This window comes from Nuphar pumila, chromosome 14 (assembly GCF_984573655.1).
Source record: "Nuphar pumila chromosome 14, dmNupPumi1.hap1.1, whole genome shotgun sequence".
Lineage (NCBI taxonomy): Eukaryota > Viridiplantae > Streptophyta > Magnoliopsida > Nymphaeales > Nymphaeaceae > Nuphar > Nuphar pumila.
In genome coordinates this window covers 24,469,848-24,495,319 of record NC_143262.1, presented here as the reverse complement: position 1 = coordinate 24,495,319, position 25,472 = coordinate 24,469,848, and the positions used below count along the sequence as shown (strand labels likewise).

At 37.6% G+C, this 25,472-nt stretch overlaps 1 protein-coding gene across 1 annotated transcript in view; it reads right to left on the bottom strand.

Annotated features, from left to right (window-relative positions):
• Positions 1–6,871: 6,871 nt before the first annotated feature.
• LOC149816645 (uncharacterized) overlaps positions 6,872–25,472 on the bottom strand; it is a 72,759-nt gene continuing 54,158 nt past the window's right edge. Inside the window, exon 4 of the mRNA XM_089987552.1 lies at positions 6,872–7,439. Within this exon, the coding sequence (XP_089843678.1) occupies positions 7,393–7,439 (47 nt within the window). The 3' untranslated portion in view covers positions 6,872–7,392. The remainder of the gene's footprint in view (positions 7,440–25,472) is intronic.

The window sequence follows — 25,472 nt, the reverse complement described above, 5'->3', positions numbered from 1 at the left end:
AATTTAAACTCATAATTTACATACTTAAAGTTTGATAATTCATATAAATTTACATTGACTATTCAAACTAAACTCTTTATCATGGTCTACAACTCAGCTATCGAGACCTTTTAGTCAGCACCTCATTGACTAATGTCTCCTCAACCTCCACCTATTTATTAGCCTTCATACCATATGTATTTTATTGCGGTTCATTTTCATTCTTTGTCTCTCCATCAACCTTCCATTTTGCATATTTCAGAGCCTTATTCTTCACGTGTTCATAGAATTGGACCATCTGCCGTTTGTACTCTGTAGCATCTTTTTGAAAAAAGAGTTATTAGCAAATAACTAACTATAGCTTATGTCTCAAAGAATTGAACAAAATATGACATATAAGCATGTACTTGTATGGAGTTCAATTCTTAGTCTATGCTTAAGTAATGCATATACAGTAGGACAAATATACTATAATTATATACCAAGTTAAGAACATATACATGTACAAATTGAGTTAACAAACATATATAAAGTAATTACCCATTTTGTTGTTAAGAAATACCCTTCATGGTCTCAGTTGTCCAATCATTGTAACTATCATAGCTAAACCATGTTAAAGAAAAAGCAAACCTACAACAAAATGAGTTAACAAACATATACAACAAAGCAAGTATATGATTGAATAAATAATGTTATCGCACTATTTGTATGACATTCTCATTTGTATAATCTTTAGACCATGTAGAATTGTACAACTTGGACACCTTAACCTTCATGTCACCCAGTGGTAGTTTCCCTAGTAGATAGGAATTAAAAGGTACAACATAAATCGAGTTTAAGGTTGTGTATGTAAAAATTTAAGTTTTGTAAGTATGCAAAGTTATCCAATAGTACCTTGTCAGCTTCAAAAAATTGATACAACTCACTCCTCTCCAAGCATCTAGTTGCCCAATCTCAGAGCCCTTTAATTGCGACCATTTGTTATGAACAAAAAAAGTTTATGAGTTAATTTTTATTAGTCGGTACAAAAACAACAAAATCTCGCTTTTCATACTAAAAAAGAAATATGGGGTAAGATAAAGGGTCCTTGGCATTTTTTTCCTGTGTCTTCATTATGAGTAGCTTGGAGTCTTTCTACAAATTTTACTAAATGTTATATAATTAAAATATGTGATATATTTGTATTATATTCAAATGAGTCTACATACAAACGTAACAAAAAAATAACTATACAAACAAGCAAGTTGAACACTTACGTTACTTGCCAACAAAGTTTATTCACTAAATTCATACTCTTTTGACACTTTTATATTTTGCTTCACAACTTTTTCATCATCATTAACATGTTCTCATCATAAATTGAAATTTTATATAAGCACATACATGTACAGTGGGACAAAAATATACACATATGACTTAGGACATTGATTATACCTCAAGCACCACAATTGGTTCCTTGCTTAGGGTTGGGGATAGAGATTTGGTTTCCTTTTTGTCATATTTTTTTTACGATAATAAATAGAAGATATGCTTAATATATATAAGACATCATTGGAGAAACTCATTTAAAAACATAGAAGAAATAAGCAATTCATTAAACAACTCTTAACAAATCCTACATTTTGCAAAGCATACATACTCTAACATATTGTTATTTATGCTTCCGCTTGTTGTGACCAACCTCACCATATACACTACACATGTATGGCACAACATCCTTGCATTATGTTCTCCATCTCTTCATCTTAGGTCTCCCTACTTTACAAATCACTTTTAATGGATAGATAAACATAAGAGTCAATGAAGTGATATGTGAAACATTATCTGTCATCGAGAATAATGAATATTCATTATATGCAATTTAATATGATTTAACTATAAAGAACTTATTGTAAAAATCTTTTGGTAGCTTGTTCTCATACAAAATGTATGTTATTGCATGTTCATATGAAATCTTGTTAATCTGTCACTCTGCACAAGAGCATAACTACTTCTCAAGATCAATACTGTAACTGTGAGATTGGTTGTGGGCTTCATACCATTATTGGTGGCAATGCATTACTTGCACATGTAGTTGTTAATTGTCCACACCTCAGCTATCAAGACCTCATCAACCGATACCTTACTGAGGATCGATGTCTCCTCAACCTCTACCTTTTCGTTGGCCTTCATGCCATCTATGTTTTGTTGTGGTTCTTTTTCATTCTTTGCCTCTTCATCAACATTTTTTTAGCATTCTCCAAAGCCTCTTTCTTCATTCATTCATAGAATTTAATCATATACCTCATGTACTTTATGCCATCATTATGAAAAAGGGTTAATAGCAAACAACTAACTATAACTTACATCCTAACAAACTGAAAAAAAACATGACATATAAATATGTACTTGTGTGAATTTTAATTCTTAATTTTTACCCAAGTATTGCATGTAAAGTAAGACAAATATATGTAATAATCATATACAAGTCAAGAATATATACATGTACGAATTGAGTTAACAGACATATGTAAAATAATTACTCATTTTGGTGTTTAGGAATACCCTCCATGGTCTTAGCTATCTAATCATTGTAATAATCATAACCAAACCACTTCAAAAAAAATTGAACTTGCAAAAAAATGAGTTAACAAACGTATGAAAAATAGCAAGTACATTATTGAATAAGTAGTCATCCTACTATTTGTATGACGTTATCATCTGCACAATCTATGGACCCCATGGAATTGTACAGCTTGAACACCTTCTCCTTCAAGTCTATTCTTCAAAGAACCCAGTGGTAGTTGCCTAGTTGACAAGAGTTAAGAACTGCAAAATAAATCGAGTTTAAGGTCATTGCGCACGGTAAGTATGTTATTTAAGTTTTATAAGTATGCAAAGTTGTCAAATAGATTTTCTATTTGAAAGAACCATGTGCATGGTAAGTATGCACACTTTGATACTTCTTCACTTGAAAGAACTCTGTTTCGTGCTCCTTTATGCAATAGATCTTTCAGGATAAATTAATCATAGTCTGTGGGTTCTTTCTGATGCATAAAACAATGACTATGTTATTGTAGCTCTTTAGAAATTTTGCTTTATAGTTATTATTGATCACATGATCTTTAAAAAACTCTTGACAGTGCTGAAAATCATTAAACCTTTTGTCAAAAGCAAATTCTTGATCGTTTGAGCCTATTGTTAGCCACTAGAATTGTTCGCAATCATTAAGTTGTTTATTACGTAACTCATCATACAAACAAGATGCCTCCATTTCAATGATTTTTAATTGCTCTTGATTTTAAAAGAATCCATTGAACGAGAACCTATTCAACCATGCCTCATTAGTTTAATAACATAAAACAATTATATTGTCCAATAAATGTTCATATAGCTTATACAACATCCCAAGGGTTCAACTTCTCAAATGTCATTTATGTATCACTTTCACCTGTCATTATTTGTCCCATGTCATCACTATTTTTATCCTTTTCTATTGACATGGTATAGTCATCATCATCAATATCATCTAATTTTTCACTATCAACGTGATCGCTGCTACCACTAATTGATTGTTTGATTGCACAAACTAAATCAAAATTCATCATATCTATCACTTCCTTTGCTTTCATGCATTCAACATTTCTGCATTTCTAATATTCAAAATTAACCATTAAAACTTCACATTTACCGTTTCACTTATATCTTAAGTATAAATTATAAATTCCAACAACTTGCACCTAGCTTTGTCATATGCCCAGAAAGGCTGAATGTTATTCAAATTACTCTAATGAAGATCACTGACATTGGTTTTTCCATGTGGTTTTACATTTTATACAGTGATCCTTTGATCATATAGTACAACATCAATTGTTCATTCTTCATTGTCTGCACATCGAACATCTTCATCCCTAATCGATTCAGGCAACCAAATGGCTTTCTCATGCTTGAGCTCAATGTTTGGGACATCAATATTGTTCACTATTTGGGATAGTTGGATGATCTTCAAAGGATTGAGAAAGATAGATAATGCCTCAAATATATACTCATTCTCTACATAATTTTCATTATTCCATTCATTAATGTTTTTTTTCTAACTTCTAAAGCAACAACTGTTTCTTCAACTTTGTAAACAAAAGTAAATGTCATCACTAAATAACATTTATTCTACATCATAATCATTCAACACACCCATCTATATATTTTGGCTATATACATTTGAAGAACAACTATACTGGAGGATCATTGACTCTTTCGCATACCCGGTTTTACTAGACATCAAAGCTATAAATTCCTTATAGCTACTATTTTTAAAAACCACTATAGTTCTCCAAGTAAGGTAATCAATGCTACAATAGTATATTTTAACCCTTTCAGAGCCATCATTAACTGCCTACACCAACTACACAACATATAATTTGTCTTCATAAACTAGCATATGAGAAAAGACTATTCATATACACTCTATACATTCAATAAACAAAACAACCTACAACAGCCACTCTGAAAACCAAATATCCTCTATTCAATGCTTGTGCATATTGAATCCTAACCCCATTATACAAAAAAAAAGAATATTAACTAAAGGACAAGCAAACAAACATAAATTATTTTCAAACATATATATATGTGAAAAAACCCTAAACAGTAAATCCGGTGGAAAATATTAAATAAAACACATAAAAATATATATAAAAACATCCACAACAATAACCAAGCACAAATACACATGGAGTTATTAAATGGAGAGCAAATCAAGTCAAACAGTGGGTGACATTCCCAAACTAAAATGAGACCATGACGCACCACATGTTTTAACTGAGTTCCACTAAAAAAGAGGGTGTAAGTGTAACAGAGCTGCCACCGCCGTTAACCTCATTTCTTTTCATTTCTCGCCTTTCTCTTTGCTTACCGCTCTGAGTTTTCCAGCAATCCTCTTTCTTCCACACCTCTTTTTTTTCTGACAAACCACCACAGAGGGCGAAGAGAGAAACAACAAAATATAAAATAGTGGGCCAGGAGAGAGAGAGAGCCCTAAAACCTCCTCCTCTTTCCCTTCACTGCTATGAGTTTTTCAAAAAATCCACCTGCCAAAAAAACAAAGGGAAAGTAGAGAGATCCCAAAAACCTCCTCCTCTTTCTCTTTACTACTCTGAGTTTTTTGACGAATCCACCTACCATAAAAAACAAAGGGCTAGGAGAGAGAGTGGTTATTGTGGTGAATATGGTCATGAACTTGTGCCAAAAAGAATCTTAGCTTCCCCACAAGGGGAGAGAAACAATATTGAGGGTTTTACCGGAAAAATATGATTCTTTTCATACACAAATGAAAAAAGAATGAATAAAAAGAGTTTATATATGATTCGGCAAACATGTGAAGTTACGCAGGTACAAATAGCCACATATTTTTAGATCTCCTTGTTATTGAAAGGAGGTCCGCATGGTACCCCACAAATTTAGTATCATATATGCGACTTTAGTCCAATATTTGCAAAGTTATGAGGTTTAGTTTAACAACAGGTTCACAAATATTTTTATGTGAATTTCGTGAGGCATATGCGGATTAAGTAGGATATTTGCGAGGTTACAAGTTCAATTTAGTAAGAGATTCACACATTTTCTATGTGAATTTCATATTATATATGCGAATTTAGTTAGGTATTTGCGAAGTTTTGTTGTTTGAGTTTAACATAATGTTAGCAAATATGATTATGTGAGCTTCATGATGTTCACAAAAAAAACATGTGGACTTCTTTTTAAGAGTTTATGATACCCAACAAGTGGAGTGATATACTGAACTTCGTGTCACACATGTGAAGGGTAAAAAAGTCCTAATAAAATTGGCTATTTGCAATTTTAGACATGGGGCAGGTTTAGAAAATTGTAGGACATTTAAAGAAATGTGTCATTTTTTATGTACAGTACAGTCATTTTCCGATGAAGGAACATCTTCAATTTGAAACCTAAGGGATGTGCTCCTTGCACAAGCTGAAACACAAGGGAATGTTTTCCAAGTGGGCACGGTCATGGAGTTTTACACAAGGGCTCCAGAATAGTGCATGGATAGTGTTGCACCTTTCGGTGATCCAAAAAATCAGTTATTTCTCCGACATTTGAAAGAAAAAAAAAGTGCCTGGCCTGGCCTGCATGATGTTACATGCTGACCATGTATCGGGGGAATTATACACTTTTAAATTCTTATTAGTATTTGGAAAGTTTGCAGCTCAATAGTAGGGATGCAAATGGGTTGGATATAGGATGAAGATTTTAGAATTTTTAGCTGTTCAGGATTCGATTTGGATCTGAATCTCCATGTTCCCGATCCAAACCTTTTGCATCCCCACTCAATAGAAGCGACAACAAGGGCAGTCCCAGGCATGATAATGTCATTAATGGCAAACCATTTATCACAGCTGAGAACAATGTTCAATATGGGGAAGCAATCCTTAAGCAACCACCCTTAACTTTACTCCCACGTTGGGTAGTGTCAGGCAGATGAACAACACTCATGGGACTGAACATATAACATGTGACACCCTGAGATCAGGTGATACTGAAAATCACCACCATTGGTGATTTGTTTAATATCCACCCATATTACGGTGGTACGGAGCACCACCATGGGGAGTGCTTTTAGGCTCCTCTCAAGGGCATTTTTGGTACCACCCTTTGGGCTCCCTAAGGGCATTTTCGTGGTAGGGACATGCCACGGTACAAGATGTGTGGTGGATATTGAAAATCACAAATCACCACCAGTGGTGATTTTCAATATCACCTGATCCCAACCCATAGTGTAATAATTGATGGCAACAGGAGGAATATGATGGCAACAGGAGGAATACTGCAGGAAGGAAAGCCATGCAACATGAACCCAGGGGTGAAAATTGTAAGAACAAAAAAATATAAACTAATATTCAGTACAATCAAAGCCAATAAATCCAAGCAAAGTGCTTCATTCAGCTCAATATGAGAGTCAATGCCTCACAAGCTCTATGTACAATGTACTGTTCTGAACACAGACCAAACAATTCCAGTTTATCCCCATTCATACGTCAGCACCAATTTCCATTACAGCGCGAACCACAACCACAAACAACTGAATCAATCAACTAGATTGCAATCTTAAAATGGCCATAGAAATCAAGGAAAAAAACAAAGGAAAAAGAAATGCTAAAATTCACTGAAAGAATCCCAGTTCTGTTTGAGCCAGTGTTCTTCAGGAAGACCTCACCTAGTACAAGACCAAGTGCAGTTTGGACCATGTTAAGAACAAAAAACAATCCCTAGCCAAAAATCCCACCTGAGTGACCTGATGTGGCTCTGCATGATGAACAACTGGATAGATATTGAAACAATATGTAAATTCCTCATGACTAGAACACATAACTCCATGTTGATTGGCGCACAAACATGGAGACTTGAAACTGCAAGAAATTATTGCTCATCTTCTGCAACTTGTACCTTGTATCCAAGCTTCAGGTCTGTTTCATTCAGAGTGATCAATCAAATCATAAATCATTAACTATATGTGAAATATTACACGCAATAAAATGAAAAGAAAACCATGAACAGGACTAAAATGAAAAACAGAAAAAGCAGAAAACAACAGAATGCCAAGTGGTCATGTAGGTAGATTCATGCATAGGTGCACACATGAACCCTGATCAACGAACAGGTTCACTTGTTAAAATTACTTTAAGTATTTTTATGAACATGATAAAAATCATGAAAAATATCCTTAAAAATAAGTGACATCAGCTGGGTCCCAGAGCCCACTGACAAGACCTAGTTGAGCCAATTATTATTTGAGAACTTTGTCGTTTTTAACCTTTAAAATCAAGCGAAAATCGAGCAAAATTCAGGTTAAATTCAAGCAAAATTCGGAGGCAAAAATTAAGTATACCGTTAGATGCGTCTTGTAATTCTGAGAATGTTGGTGCTTTGTTTTTTCTGAAATCGGACTACAATTGGTCCGAAAATCGCATTTTTCAAAAATGACCCGCCTCTATTTTTACTTTTCCTAGATTGGATCGGATCGGACTAGATCTGCTCCATTTGATCCAAGTTGATATAGATCTGGACCCTGTCTAGGATCCATATGGATTTAGATCTTGGATCCAGATTTAGATCTAAAATCTATCCATAACAATTTTAAAAACTACTTTGAATTTAAAGTTTAAAAACAACTTTAAAATAAAATAAGGATGAGTATGGGCTTTTGGAATCTCCTTGAAATATTTTTTTGAGAATACAACAACAACAACTACGCCTTCATCCCAAAACAATTGGGGTCAGCGATATGAACCAAAAAAGAAATTCATTTTGGGTCTTCCACATGAATCCTTTTCCTCCAATCATTTCTATCCAACGCCATGTCCTCGGTGAGGTTCAAAGCATTCATATCCTTTCCTATCATCTCCATCCAAGTCTTCCTAGGCCTACCCCGACCTCTTTTAACTAATATATTTTCCCATTTCTCCAACCTTCTAACTGGAGCATCATTAGGCCTTCGCCGAATATGTCCAAACCACCGTAAATGATTCTCTCGCATCTTATTTTCAATGGGTGCAACACCTACCTTCTTACGTATCTCTTCGTTCCGAATCTTATCTTTTATTGTATTTCCACACATCCATCTAAGCATCCGCATCTCAGCTACACTCATTTTTTGAATATGATGTCTCTTGGCAGCCCAACATTCCGTACCATATAGTAAAGCGGGTCTAATAGTCGTCCTATAAAACTTTCCCTTCAACCGCAATGGCATTCTACGATCGCACAGCACTCCAGTAGCACTTTTCCATTTCATCCACCCAACCTTTATCCTATAATTTACATCTCCATCAATTTCTCCATACTTTTGAATGATGGATCCCAAATATTTGAAATAATCATTCACCTGTATATCTTGCTCACCAAGCTTCACTACACTCCCATCACTACTTCGTTGCTTACTAAACCGACATTCCATATATTCAGTCTTACTCTTACTCAACTTAAAACCTCTAGCTTCCAATGTCTGTCTCCATAATTCTAACTTAGCATTAACCCCAGCTTTAGACTCATCAATCAAAACAATATCATCAGCAAACAACATACACCACGGTACATTTTCTTGAATTGATCTCGTAAGCTCATCCATCACTATCGCAAATAGGAAAGAGCTTAAAGCAGATCCTTGATGTAACCCAACCGTTATCGGAAAATTGGTTGTCACCCCTCCACAAGTGCGGACATTGGTAGAAAGAAATAAGATCTAGATGGATAAAAAAGGTAGAAAGTAGAAGGTAGAGTTCTACGTATAGTAGAACTCTACCCATATTAGAGGCCTCTAGAGGGGACATCACCCCCTCTCTAGAAGACCTAAAAAAAAAATTATATAAGAGGTCTAACTCGTCTTTCTCTTTAGATCTCGTTTTCTAGAGAGAGAGAGAGATGAGGGAGAGAGAAGGAAAAAGGGAAAAGAAAGAAAAGAGAAAGAAGGAAAAAAAAAAGGAAAGAAGAAGAAGAAGGAGAGGAGGAAATCCATCTCTCTCGCCGATCATCCGACGATTTTTTGGTTTTTTCCACTTCCAAACTAAGGTACGGGTTTCTCTCTAGATTCGTATGGGAAGAAAGGGTTTTAAATCAGGTTCACGTAAAATTTTAGATGGGAAAATAAAATTTGATTCCAAAAACATGTTTAAACCTATGTCTTGATTCACAATTTTGTATATTCTTGGTTGATGTAACCATGCCAATGATTTTAATGTTTAAACATGTGTTCAACATAAAGTTATTCTTGGATTTACATACATATCGATTTCTGCATCTAATCTTTTTTTATGTTGAACATATATATATATATATATATATATATATATATATATATATATATATATATATATATATATATATATATATATATATATATAAATTTTTGGCATAGGTTGGTTTTTATCACTCATATTCAAAGGAAAAAAAATAGATATATGTAAACATTTTTATTTTTTGCAGGTAGTCGTTCCTTGCTGAATATATGTGTGTGTGTGTATTTCGCCCAGGCGATTTTTGGCTTAGGCTGATTTGGTTGGCTGTGATCAAACATATGATTTTGTTACTTAACTATACACGATTTTGATGTTATGTTGTTTGACATCATAACTGTTTTGATGTTGTCATGTGGATTGGCATCAAAACAGTTGACTGACGTTAATATGTTCCTGATGCTGCCATAATGACTGTAATAAATGCTGAAATTCTATTGTACATATGTTATTGTTAAAATATATGTAATATATATATTTATATATATATATCTATATATATATATATAAATATATTTATCATACACTACCCGATAAGGGGTAGTTCTGTAAACTCGCCCAATAGGGGCATTTTAGTCTTTTTCTTTTTCTTCTATTTTTCCTTTTTCTTTTTCGCTTTTCCTTATTTCTTTTTTTCTGTTTTTTTTTGTGTACTTTTTGTGCATTTAATGCACAGCCATTGGGGGCCCCAACAAAGAGTCGTTGGGCCCCCAACGGTCACAATTGTGACCGTTGGGAGCCCAACGACTCCTTGTTGGGACTCCCAATGGTCCCTCTCTCTTGCTTTTCTCTAACTCTCCCTCACTCCTCTCTTGCCTATAAATAAGTGGGGTCTCCCCCTTTGTAAGGTGTGGCTTCTTCAAACCCTTTAGTGCATTTATAAGATTTTATGCTTTCTAGCCATTATTGGCTTTTGTGTGTCTTCTTTTGGACTTGTTCTTGATTTCTATATGTGAATGTCCATTGTAGGACATACTTTTCTTTTCCGCATATTTCATTACAGTTATTACGTGGACTGTTATTGGACATTATAGTGCTGCATATTTTTTTTGCAACCCCGATCCACTGTCCACGGCATGTTGCTGTGAGTTTCTGCAGCAGCAACATGCTGCGGTATGCGTATGCAGTTTGGACAGATCTAACATGCCTCATTTGTGTGCAGTGTGCAGATCTGGATCAGATCTGCTGTAAAATGTGTGCAGATATGTTATAACATACTTGTTAACAGTTTGGACAAATCAGACAGGACCCATTTGTGTGCAGATCTGATCAAGATCTGCTGTAAAATGTGTGTAAGGATCTGGACCAGATCTGCTGTAACATATGTGTAACATATTATATTGTACATATGTTATTAGGTGGACTGTTATTGGACATTATAGTGCTGCAAATTTTTTTTGCAACACCGATCCACTGTCCACGGCATGTTGCTGTGAGTTTCTGCAGCAGCAACATGCTGTGGTATGCGTATGCAGTTTGGACAGATCTAACATGCCTCATTTGTGTGCAGTGTGCAGATCTGGATCAGATCTGCTGTAAAATGTGTACAGATAAGTTATAACATACTTGTTAACAGTTTGGACAAATCAGACAGGACCCATTTGTGTGCAGATCTGATCAAGATCTGCTGTAAAATGTGTGTGCAGATCTGGACCAGATCTGCTGTAACATATGTGTATGCAGTCTGGACAGATCTGTCGTGTCTCATTTGTGTGCAGATATGATCCAGATCTACTGTAATATCAATATGCAAGCTAGATCCGATCTGTCGTGTGCATAAAGCTCGCATTTCTGGTATGATTTTGCCGAAGTACATGTTCCTTCCGTTATGACTTAAAAACCTGTCTTGTTACATGCCTTTACAGCTGATTATGTTTGACATTGATTCAGGCTTGATTGTCTATGCTCATGCATCTGAATGCATTATTTTTTGTTATATGCTAATCGAACTACATGTCCATGCAGTTATGAATATTTTCATGTTTGGGCTTTATCGGTTATGCAGTTAACTTGTTGCATAGGATATACGCATAAATTATTATGATCATGTACAAGGATCAGCCACCATGATGAAAATGTGGATTTTTCACAATGGCCGATCCATATGACAACCTCAATGGTTGGACTTGTAGAAAGAACATTTTTGCATTGTTGTCTAAGTGCATGAGTTTAGTCATGTACGTATCTATTTGACGTGATACGTCAAACTAATTCTGATTTGATTTTGTTTGCATAAATGCACATATCATACGCATAAAATTTCTAAAGTTATTTTGATGTTTGCATAAATATGATCATGTGCATGGCTGGGTATTTATGCATGAAATGGATCATGATAATGTCTGTTGCAAACATGTGTTCGCATGCGTATACAATTGGTTTTATGTGCATTCATGTTGTGTGATCAAATGTGCACTGTGGACATGTTTTGAAACAAGGGTGTTGCATGTTCACTGAAATTTTGCAAAAAAAATGCATAAATCACTTTGAAATGCTTTTGTGGTCACATATGAACCACTACGGCCGTGTGGGCTTAGAACAAGTGTTGCTCCCATGTTGTTGGTTTTATTTATGCATTGCAAAATTTATTTCTGAAAATTATTAGCTTTCCAAAATTAATTGCACTGTTAAAATGTGGTGGTTGGCCAGGGCCCGAAATTGGTTTTGCATGTGGATTTGCAAAACGGTTCTTACGTAAAGAACTTGAAATTGTTTAAAATAACAAAAGAGCCCAAACAATATAATTAATCTTTTTCTTGATGTCCCTTCTATAGTGTGAGAATCTTGATGGCGGCTTTGAAAAAAGTGTTAGGATACTAAAACTCCATGTGCGATTGTTCCCCCGAACCTGATATGGTGGTTCACCTCCTGACTACGGTTTTAGGGAGATTCAGCCACTGTATCTAAGGGTGGTGTTGATGACTCAGTTATAGTTATTGGTATACGAAGAAAGTGACATCAATGGCTGAAGATTTTCATTGATGTCCCGACATTAGGTGAGGATTCCTAATATTCTGATGGAAGGTGATGATTTCTGATATCGGTCGAGGGACAAATGTGGAACCCAATAATAAAATACAAATTGAGTGTTAAGCTACAATTAAGAACCTAACTTGAACCTCAGGAATGTTGTGCCTGTTTTAAGTATCCGCGAGTTTAAGAAAAAGTGAAAACTAAAATTATGTGCATTTAATAGGAACATGCATGCAAAACCAACTATGATAATAACTTAATAAGTTATTCATTCATGTGCATTGAATCAAGCATCTTTATTATAATGCATTAGCTCATGCATTCATGCTTATTCTGTTTCACATGTCGCATGATATTTGTTTAAATATTTGAATGGTAAGTTGATCATGAAAAGTGTTGTAATATTCTTCTGAAATTATGCATGAATTTGGTTTATGTTATTTCTTTACTGTTTGAATTTTTAGAGGAATTCGTACAAAGGACGTTGGTTGTTACTCGTTTTCAAAACTGTTTTACAGGACCGGAAGCTCAGTGATGGGGTGACTTGCTAGCTGGAAACTATGAGCCTTGCGTGATTGGTTCTGGGTTCTTCGACAAAGTGACCCATTGTCTTAGACGATTTTATTATTTCAGCTTATTTTGACATTTATTCAATTGATTAATGAAATAATTATTTTGATTCAATGCACTATCTCTTGTGGTATGGTATATATTAAATCTGTGAGACCCTGAATCTTTGGGTTTTATTTCCACAATTATTTAAAAAAAAAATCCACCTTTTACAAGGATAAGTTAGGGTCGATGCATCAACCCGTCTATAGTACAAGTCAAATGTGCATTTGCAGGAAATCTCATATGTACGTTCAATAGAATCTTACTCCATCCTACAGCTGATAAGAAATTTGCACATAGAAAATAGTTGAATAAAGTTTCTCATTATGATGCACTCATTATTGCCTTCCACTGCTTGTACTTTTATTTCCTTCCTCTTCATGTTCCCACAGGAAGGGATGACATTGGAATTTCAGTTGAGAATACCTATCCTCTAGATGCAGAGTGCCTCCAAATGCAAAGCTATGTCACATGGACTTGGCAAAGCAGGTGCCGCACCCGCGTCGACGTGACGCGACGCGGGTGCGGCACCGGGTGTGGTCAACACAACCCTGGGTGCGGTCAACGCACCCAGGGTCATTTTCATCTACATTTCGGACGTTAAAAAAAACCCGATGAAAAGGATTGATTAGGGCAAAAAATTTTTTTGCCCAAATCACTCCTCTCATCTTCTCTCCTCTACCGCGCAGCCCTCTCCTCCCGACGCCACCTCCGAAGCTCCTCCTCTCCGTTGTCACAGGTACGTCCCTCTCGCTCTCTGCTTGTGTCAGCAGGGGAGGGGCCGAGCCCCCCCCTGCGCCCTCTCTTTCTCTTGATGGGTCGGCAGGGGAGGGGCGGGGGGAGCCCCCCCCTGCGCCCTCTCTTTCTCTTGTTGGGTCGGCAGGGGAGGGGCCGAGCCCCCCACCCTGCTCCTTTTGATTTCAGGAGAGGGGTCGAACCCCCCCCCCCCCCCCCCCCTCGCCTCGCTCTCTTGTTGGGTCGGCAGGGGAGGGGTTGAGCCCCCCCTGCTCCCTCTGTTTTCGACAGGGGAGGGGGTCGAGCCTCCGTCCCTGCTCTCTGTTTTTGGCAGGGGAGGGACAGATCCCCCCTCGGTGATTTTATATCAAGATAATGTCAATCTGTATAATTGATATAATTTTGAATGGATTTTGTGTTTTCAGGATAAAAATGATGGATAAAGGGAAAGTACTTGCGTCATCATCATCCCAACATGTGAGTTTTGCTGCTAGTTTTGCTGATAGTTACAGTGGGATTGATGATGTGGAGCCACTATGGGTACATATAGATAAACTTGCAAAAACTGGAGACGGAGGTGGTGGAAACAAGAGATTTTGATGCAAGCTCTACGAAAGAAATTTTGTTGGGTCTTACACAAGAGTGAAGGCTCATTTGTTGAAGATACCAGGACATGGCATTTCAGCTTGCAGAAAAGTTGATGAGGCAATGTGAAGACAATACAAGAAGAATATGAGAAGAGAAAGACAATGGCCGATTCTTGTGCAGTTAATGTGCCATTTGCAAGCCACCAAGAAGATGCTGAAAAAAAAAAGTCAATGTAGGAGGTAGAGGAACGATACAAGCATCATTCAATACATATGGAAGAGAAGAATTGGATAGAAAAGTTAGGAGGTATTTTTATTCTGGTTCACTACCATTTAATGCGGCTAGAAATCCTTATTAGAAGGATTTAGTAACATCCTTGGCAAATTGTAATTTGAGTGGTTATGTGTCTCCAAGTTCAGAAAAAATACAAACCACACTTCTTGCGGAAGAGAGGGCAAATGTGGAGAGGTTGCTGGAGATTAAAAAATATTCATAGGAGCAAAATGAAGTTTCTATTGTGTCTAATGGATGGACAGATATTCAAAGACGTCCATTAATCAATTTCATTGTTTATTCGCTTAGTGGCACATTATTCTTGAAAGCAGTTGATGCATCTGGGGAATATAAAAATGCAGAGTATTTGAAGGGATTGTTTATAGAAGTGATAAAAGAAATGGGTGATCAGAAAGTGGTACAAATCATTACAGACAATGCTCCAGTTTGTAAAAGTGCAGCGTTGAGTTTGGAGAGTGAGTACCCTCATATTTTTTGGACTCCCTGTGTAGCACACAGCTTAAATCTAACCCTAAAAAGCATCTGCAACCCCAAAGAATAAGAAAATTCACAAGCATATGTTTTATATTCATGGATTGAAGATTTAGAAAGAAATGTCAAAAGCATTAGGAATTTTGTTGTTAACCACCATCATGCTAATGCTATATTTAATAGACATTCTGACTTGAAATTGTTGAAGGTCGCTGAAACACGTTTTGCGTCCATCATTATGATGGTGAAGAGGATTAAAAGAGTGAAGAATGTTTTAATTAACATGGTTACTGATGAAAATTGGACATTCTATCGTACTGATGATGATATCAAGGCTCAAGAAATTAAAAAATTCATTCTTGATGATGAGTTTTGGGACAGAGTGGTATACTTCCTTCAATTTATGCAACCTATTTGAGAAATGTTAAGAGAAGTTGATAAGGATGAGCCCATGCTTCACAGAGTTTATAAAATGTGGGATAATATGATTGAAAAAATACAAGCTATAGTTTTCAAGAATGAAGAAAAAAATCCTGCATTGGATGATTCAGATTTTTGTAATCATATTCATTCAATTTTAGTCAGAAGATTGGATAAGAGCAACACTCATTTGCATTGCATGGCACATTCTGTAACGCCCCAAAATTTCGAACCTTATAAATTCCTTGAAATAGTTGGAAAATACCTTTTCTTTACAGAGTTTATTTCTAAATCAGCGGAAACGATTTCTTTTAAAAGAAAAAAGACGGGTTTGACAACCTTGGGCACGTTAGCAAGAAAAACAAAGATTTACCATAGACGATCTGCAATAATACTTAGGAAACCATTCCTTCTATTTGAAGAGAGTATCAAGTTTGTACAAAATTTGGGTTTCCTCAAGGGAAAACCGTATCAAAAACCAAAAATGTTAAGGAGAAGCACTACGAGCAGAAACAGTGGATCCTTAAATCATCTCGCAGTCGCGCCATCGCCTGATGCACCTAATCGTCACCTGTGCCCATGAAATGGGTTAGTTTTGCGAAAAACTAGCAGGAGAGTACAAAGACAGAAAGAACTAAATTAGGCATAGATAATTTATGCAACAGGTAGTAACGAGCGAACTAAGCAGATAGACTGGAGGAATAAGCTAAGTACAACAAACTAAAAAGGTGTGCATGCTCAATTTAGTTATTACTTGATAACCGACCATGCGGGTACATACATGGCACGTGAGTCGAAACAGTCGAGTCCAAGCCGAGTGTTCATTATGTTAAGTATTTTAATATACCTCGGTTGTCTGACTGAATCCTATTCCTATGGAGACGACCGATGGTCGAGAGAGTAAGTCCCCAAGGCCTGATAGGGATGCATCCAACTTCTGCAGAAGTGTTAGGCTAACTTATGTAGCCCCTATCCCTCCCCCTAACCTCCGATGACTGGGGAAAAACGGGTCTTTTGCCCTTTTTGAAAGCCATAAATGGACTGTCTATCGGAGTTGGTACCCTTCGTCCTCTCTCTTGACGAAGCAAGGTTGAATTGAGCGCGACGGGGTTTCTTAGCCGTTGCCTCATTCTTCATGCTCTGGTCCATTAGACCGAAACGAGCATCTTGCTTATGAAGGCGATCCCACTCTTATATGTGTTTTCAACAACCTGCACTAAGCATTAATCGAGGTCATAAGACTCTCTCATCCAATCGTCGTATTACTAACATGTCTCGCATGTTTAAGAAGTACACTTACGAGAAAAGGGATACAGGTCCTTAATAGGAGCCTCGAGAGTGTGTTTCGCAAAGATATAATGTTTTATAAAAACTATTTTAACATATCAAATCTTTCGAAACGACACACAATCTTGCCAACATAAGGCATGTGATTTTCTCGAATCTGACATCCGATGACGCAGTGTCTGGGTGCTATGTAAGTCACGATACTGGTTTTGGTAAATGGGTTTTACAAAGGAATCTATCACCCAATAACTTGGTCTTGCTCCCGATCAAGGGTTTTCCCAAAACGTATCGGGTGGAAAGAGGAATAGGCATTCCTCTCGAATACACTGAGTCTATGGCAAGGAAAAGAAACAAAAGATAATAATGCGAAAAGGAAGTGCCTGGGCGCGAAGCGCGACGGCAAACAGGAACTGCGAAAGCAAGGGACAAGGATCGCGAAACCGCGTCCTTGAATTAAAAGACAGTAAGTAGTAACTATGAAAGCAAAAGCCTGGGCGCAAAGCGCGACGGCAATAGAAACAGAAAGTGCGTAAGCAAAGGACAAGGACCGCGAAACCGCGTCCTTGAATTAAAAGACAATAAGCAGTAAATACGAAAGTAAAAGCCTGGGCGCAAAGCGCGACGGCAAACTGAAATGCGAAAGCAAAGGACAAGGATCGCGAAACCGCGTCCTTGATTTAAAAGTGTACTTATATACATATAAGTATATAAATATATCATTAAGTCCTTTCGATTATCAATTATTTAAGCTTGATTTAATTATTTAAGTCCTTGTGCAACTTCTCCTACCTTGGAGTATTGCGAGGATGGAGTCTTCTACGAACGTAAGTGATTGTCGGTTTAGTTCGCGGGGCGCGAACGGACTCCGTTGCGTAAACTGCAAAAATACGTAGTTTAGCATGTATAAAATGAATATAGGTAGGGAGAAAGCTCGGTTTCTCCGCAACTCAATGCAGGGGTCATCGGCCCCTACCGTTGCGAAAGAGAACGGGGTAGGGTCCAATGACCCATGCCGTTAAAGGAGATGGGTGCAGGGGCCAAATGACCTTTGTCGAGTTTTGCTCGACAAGAAAATGGGACAGTCGATCTAGAGAGGGGCAGGAGCCTTCGGCTCCTGCCAGCCTTCTTAAAAGAAAGGGGCAGGGGCCGATGGCCCCTGCCAATGGAACGAGTAGGGAGGAGGGAGCGCAGGGGCCAAAGGCCCCCCTACGGCTCAAAAGGAGAGGAGGTAGGGGAGTGCAGGGGCCAAAGGCCCCTGCCGAGCCCTTGCTCGACAGAAAAGAGACAGGGGCCTCTGGCCCCTGTCGGTTTAAAAGAGGGGCAGGGGCCAAATGGCCCCTGCTTGGTTTCCGAGGGGTGGGGCAGGAGCCTTCGGCTCCTGCCCCCCTCTCTTTAGGTGAAGGGTAGGGGCCATCGGCCCCTACATGGAAAGGGAAGGGCAGGGGCCATGGCCCCTACCGGAAAATTAAAAGAGAAGGGGGCTCCGCCCCCTGCCTACTAAGAAGAGGAAAGCAAGGGGGGCGGAGCCCCCTTGCTTGTCGAAAAAGAGGAAGGCAAGGGGGCGGAGCCCCTTGCCTGTCGAGATAAGAGGAAGGCAAGGGGGCGGAGCCCCTTGCCTGTCGTGAAAAAAGGGGAGGAAGGATCGGCAGGGGCCGCCGGCCACCTGCCGGCCTTCCGGCGAATCAGGGGGAGGAAAAAGGGGGAAAAAGAGGGGGGAAAAGGAGGGGACTACCTGGGCTGCCGTGAAGGGGGGTTCGCCGGAGAGGGTGGCGCCGTGAAGAGGGGGGGGGTTGTCCTGCGTCGGCAAAAAGGGAGAGGGAGATGGAGTCGGGGGAAGAGAGAGCAGAGGGGAGAGAGACGAGAGATGAGAGAGAGAGTCGGGGGGGGGGGGGGGGGTCGGGGGAGGCTCGTAGGCCCTCCCCTCTCCCCTCTCGTCTTTTAATAGGGAAGGGGCGCACACAGGGCTCGCCCCCTGTGTCGCCGGAGGCTCCCCTCCCCCTGTGGGCTGCCAGTCCCCTCGAAAAGGGTTTTCGAGGGGCTGGCACAGGTTGGATCCGGGTCGGGTTTGGACCCGACCCGGGTCCGATCTTAAATTTTTTTTTTTAACTGGTTTTACACATTCTCTTAATCCAAAATATTATGCAAATAAGTGGCGGGCTCGTGGTATTGGTCGTGTCCCTCCAAATTTAGACCCAGAGTTATCAAGACATAGAAATATGTGTATGACAAGACATTTTCCAGAAACATATCTTCTACATCAAGTCACACAAGAGTTTGAAAAATTTTCATCTTCGAGATTATATGGACCGGCATTATTCGCAAGAGAAGAAGATAATATAGATCCTATCACATGGTGGTCAACATTTGGATCAGAAACACCTCTTCTCCAACGTCTTGCATTAAGATTGCTATCGCAGCCTGCTAATTCATCTTGTTGTGAAAGAAATAGGAGCACATATTCTCAAATCCACAACATGAAGAGAAACAAACTCACCAGCAAGCGTGCAGAGGATTTAGTATATGTTAATTTAAATCTTCGATTACTTTCGCGAAGCAATGATGAATACAAGTACTAATTTGCTCTCTTAGTTGATTATTTCTTAGTTTTCATTTAAATGTACTTTTATTGTATTTAAAAATGCCGCAAAAGGGATAGACATAGGATAGATACTACAATTAAGTGGTGGGCACTGAAAGGAGCTAAACAAATAATGTATGTAGAGCATGTAGTTAAGGAAGCTGATTGGTGTCTCGAGGAGGATTCAGACTCAATGTGGAATAAGATAGCGGGTGGCACGAGAAAGGTGGCTAAGGAGGTATTGGGTGAGTCTAAAGGCGGTGCACCGCTAGGTAAGGATACATCATGGTGGAACGAGGATGTCAAATTAAATATTAAGGTTAAAAGAGAGTGTTATAGAAATCTAAGAGTCGTGATAATGAGAATTTGGAGAAGTATATGATAGCAAAGAAGAAAGCTAAAAAAACTAGTTCGAAACGCGAGGGATAAGGTATATAAGGAGGTTTATGACAAGTTGGATACCAAAGAGGGCGAGAAGGATATTTACAGGCTTGCAAAGATGAGAGATAGGAAATCGAGGGATTTGGGTATGATTAGATGCATCAAAGATGAAACACAAAGGGTTTTAGTCAAAGATGAAGAGATTAAGGAGAGATGGAAAGATTGTTTTGATAAGTTTTTTAATGGAAGTCATGCTCAGGATCTTGGAGACTTCTACATTCCTTTTCATGATATGAATCGTGACTTCATGTGCAGGATTCAAAAGAAAGAAATTGCAGAGGCTTTGAAGAAAATAAAATCAAGGAGGGCAGTTGGCCCAGATGGTATACCTATCGAGGCTTGAAAATGCTTGGGAGAGAAAGGTTTAGAATGGTTGACAAATCTTTTTAACAAGATTTGGCGGACAAATAAGATGCCTAATGAGTGGAGGAAGAGTACTTTGGTGCCTCTATATAAGAATAAGGGTGATATACAAGATTGCACAAACTATCGTAGTATAAAACTCATGAGTCATACTATGAAACTTTGGGAGAGGGTGATTGAGTCTAGGTTGAGGAAGGTTGTCATGATATCGGAGAATCAATTTGGTTTTATGCCTGGAAGATCAACTATGAAAGCTATACATCTTCTTAGACAACTTATTGAGAGAAATATAGAGAGGAACAAAGATTTGCATATGATTTTTATTGATTTGGAGAAGGCATACGATAGAGTACCTAGGGACGTTCTCTGGTGGACAATGATGAAGAAAGGTGTTTCTCTCAAGTACATTAGTATAATTAAGGATATGTATGAAGGAGTAGTAACCAATGTCCGCACTTGTGGAGGGGTGACAACCAATTTTCCTATAACGGTTGGGTTATATCAAGGATATGTTTTAAGCCCTTCCCTATTTGCTATAGTGATGGATGAGCTTACGAGATCAATTCAAGAAAATGTGTCGTGGTGTATGTTGTTTGCTAATGATATTGTTTTGATTGATGAGTCTAGAGCTGGGGTTAATGCTAAGTTAGAATTATGGAGACGGACATTGGAAGCAAGAGGTTTTAAGTTGAGTAAGAGTAAGATAGAATATATGGAATGTCGGTTTAGTAAGCAACGAAGTAGTGATGGGAGTGTAGTGGAGCTTGGTGAGCAAGAAATACCAGTGGATGATTGTTTCAAATATTTGGGATCTATCATTCAAAAGTATGGAGAAATTGAGGGAGATGTAAATCATAGGATAAAGGTTGGGGTGGATGAAATGAAAAAGTGCAACTGGAGTGTTGTGCGATCGTAGAATGCCATTGCGGTTGAAGGGAAAGTTTTATAGGACGTCTATATGGTACGGAATGTTGGGCTGCCAAGAGACATCATATTCAAAAATGAGTGTAGCTGAGATGCGTATGCTTAGATGGATGTGTGGAAATACAATAAAAGATAAGATTTAGAACGAGGAGATACGTAAGAAGGTAGTCGTTGCACCCATTGAAAATAAGATGAGAGAGAATCGTTTACGGTGGTTTGGACATATTCGGTGAAGGCCTAATGATGCTCCAGTTAGAAGGACGGAGAAATGGGAAAATATATTAGTTAGAAGAGGTCGGGATAGGCCTAGGAAGACTTGGATGGAGATGATAGGAAAGGATATGAATGATTTGAACCTCACCGAGGAGGTGACATTGGATAGAAATGATTGGAGGAGAAGGATTCATGTGGAAGACTCTGAATGATTTTCTTTGTTGGTTCATATCGCCGACCCCAATTGTTTTGGGATGAAGGCGTAGTTGTTGTTGTTGATGTTGTTGTTGTTGTATTTAACATTTTCAAATTGGGTTTGTAACACAGACAAGGAACATCTAAATTTTGAGATGTAAACCCAGAAAAGTGTGACTTCGAGGGAGATCATGATTTCAACATAACAAACATGGATTTAGTTGAGCCCAGTATTCCTTCTAATGATGCATTTGATGATGAAGAAGAAAATTATTAGCATCCATTACTTCATCAGGATATACTTTGGTATGTAATTTAGTTCTTTTATGCTTTACTTATTTGATTGATATTTAGGTTTATTTATGTAATTGTTTTACTTATTTGATTGATAATTTGATATTTAGGTTGATATACTGCATGCATGATGAATGATATTATGACAATGTTAACTGTTAAAACTTCAAAATTATATATATATATATATATATATTTATTTATTTATTTATTTTTACATTTTTGCCCCTGCCGCACCCCCGCACCCGGGTTTTTTGGAAGTGCCGCATCCCCGCACCCATGTGACATAGATGCAAAGTGATAGCCTAGGGAATTAGAGATTCACACCCTTAAGATCACACTCTCCACTAAACCTACCCAGTCTTACAAGCTACAATCACAATTTGACTTTCCAGTAACTACAAAATCCCATAGATCTATCAACATAGTTGCACACATTTTATTTATATTTATGAACATCTACCACCCATTGGTAAAACCTCAAACACATGCTATTGCTTCAACAAGGGTTAGACTACTTCCTTGCTGTGGAATAGGCAGCGTTTCAAAATCCATATGGAATCCCCATGCCCAAAAACAAAACAGAAATTGTTCTCAACATTATGAAAATCAGTGTTCTTTGCAACTAAACCTAATTTTAACCCAAAAAATAAAACAACAATTGTTCTCAACATTATGAAAATCAGTGTTCTTTGCAAAATTTACCTCAAACCATGGAACCTTGTTAAGAACCTAGATTTGAAGTAATTTGAAGTTTTTTCCATTTTTCCCCAAGGTAAGATGCCCAGGCAGTCCCAGAAAATTCCTGGGTTATCCTCTAATATATTTATATATGTTTTCATGTTGAGAAATTATAACAATGTCCCTTTTTAATATATACATAAGAAGTCTTAACTTGAATGATAGACTTACCCTCATACACATTGCAGAACTATTCTTAACACACACGTCGAACTGTGCATGGTTTAAGATCATAGACAATTTGGTCTTCAAACACATATCTTGAAACCAAAAGTGGCTTAGTGAACAATAACAACCACTTGATTTACACCTTGTGTAAAAGACGGTTGTAACTTTTTAGTGTCCACTTTCTCATGAACAAAGTGTATCTATCTCCACGTGTTTCATCTTGCCATATTATATAGGATTTGTAGCTATGACTATAACACTTTTATCATCACAAAAGAGCACAAAATTTTCCACTTTTTGATGCAAAGACACAAGTACATGATGTATTTAGAAAATTTCCAAAGTCACTGAGTTTTTACTTTCTCACGAATAAAGTGTTTATCCATCTTCATGTGTTTTCATCTTGCTATATTGCACTGGATTTGTAGATATTGGAGATAACACTTTTATTATAGCAAAAGAGCACAGAGTGCCCCGCCTTTGGATGCAAAGAACAAGTAGATGATGTATCCAGAAAACTCCAAAAGTTACAGTTGCCATAGCCCTACACTTTGCTTCTGTACTTGAATGAGCAACCATCTTTTGCTTATTGCGAAACCATGGCACCAAATGAGGTCCCAAAAATGCCCTATAACCAGTAAGATGTCACCAAATCTATGCCCAATCAACATCTGAATATACCATTAGAATCAATAAAACCTTCTCCATCGTTTTTCTTTGATAATATATACACAAGTCCACTTGTGATGATACTTTTTAATGTATCTCAAATATGTCTAACAACATTCATATGACTTTTCCATGGTGCATGGATAAATGGTCAAACTTGGTTTGCTGCATAGACCAAGTCAAGCTGCATAAAAGTCAAATAGTACAAGGCTCCTGCCACATTATGGTACTCTTTTGGAGCTTCAAGAAGGGATTACTAGTTGTAATGACAATATCATCTACATAAACCAATACCACAATGAGATATCAATCATTATTATGCATAAAAGGGGAATGGTCACATTAACTTCTTACAAATCCATGGGAATGGAGCACATTGTCCTAAAGGTTTCAAACAAAGTTCTCAAAGCTTGCTTAAGGCCACATATGGCTTTTCTTAGCATCAAAACTATATGACATACAACATCTTTAGCATATCATGGTGGATGCTCCATGTAAACCTCTTCAATCAAATCTCCTTGCAAAAAAGGCATTTTGACATCTAACTGGCAGAGGTCCCCGTTATACATGGCTGTCAAAGTAAGGATGAGTCTGATGATTTCCATATGCACCATAAGACCGAAAGTTACATTAAAGTGTAAACCGGCTTCTTTAATATATCCTTTCAACTAACAATGCTTTATATCTCTCGATACTCGTTAGTTTTGTACTTAATTTTGTAAACCAAATGACAGCTTACCACATTTTTATTGTTGGGGCAAGAAAAAATCTCCCATTTGTGGCACTCATGCAATGCATTAATCTCCTAGTTCATGGCTTCTATCCAATGCACATCTTTGCACACCCCACGAAAGGACTTAGGTTATTTCACTTCATTGAGTGTTATTGTAAACAACCTGAACTAAATAGAAAATGCTTCACAACTTACCAAACATTCCAATGGATGTTTAATTTGCATGGGTCTCTCAACTAGGATTGAGAACTTAAAATATGAGGTTGCTGCAGAACACACACTTTTGATGGTCCAACATGTGCAATTTGAATTTTAATGCTCATCAAATGTGATGCCATCTTGCAAATATTTCAACAGAGGCAACAAAGAATCAATCATTCTTATGTATACCTTAGGAAAGAACTGAAATCGCTGTGTTGCAGTAGACCTGTAGAAGCGACTGTAGTCTGATCACCAAAAGTTTGATCATTTTGCTGCCCCAGCATGTAACCATGGAGTAGGAAACTTGTAAGAAATAAGGAAAAGATAAAGGGAATGATGAGTTGTAAAACCCGAGATTTTTCTTTGGCAATTAAAATAAATAAATGATGAACTTTATCTGCATCTATAACATGAGTGCAATTTCTTGATTTTCTTGATTTTCTTGATTTCGAATTATTATGAAATTAAATCTCAAGTTACGAAGAACATTGCAAGAATAATTGCAAAATTTAAAATATGTGGACTAAACAAGAGAGTAAATGATTTGTATATGTTTAGATTATGGATATTGGATTTGGATCTAAATCCTAGCATTCGGATCTAATATGGATTTAGACTTTAAATTAGGTAGTGGATTTAACTAATGGTATTTGGATCCAACTCAATTATGGTATTTGGATTCAACACAATTAAGTTGGATATAATCCATGGCATTTGGATATAATTAGGGATGGATTGGATTTGATATAACTCAGGATATTTGGATCTAATCTTATTGGATTGGACTCATGGGGTCAGACGCTCTGAA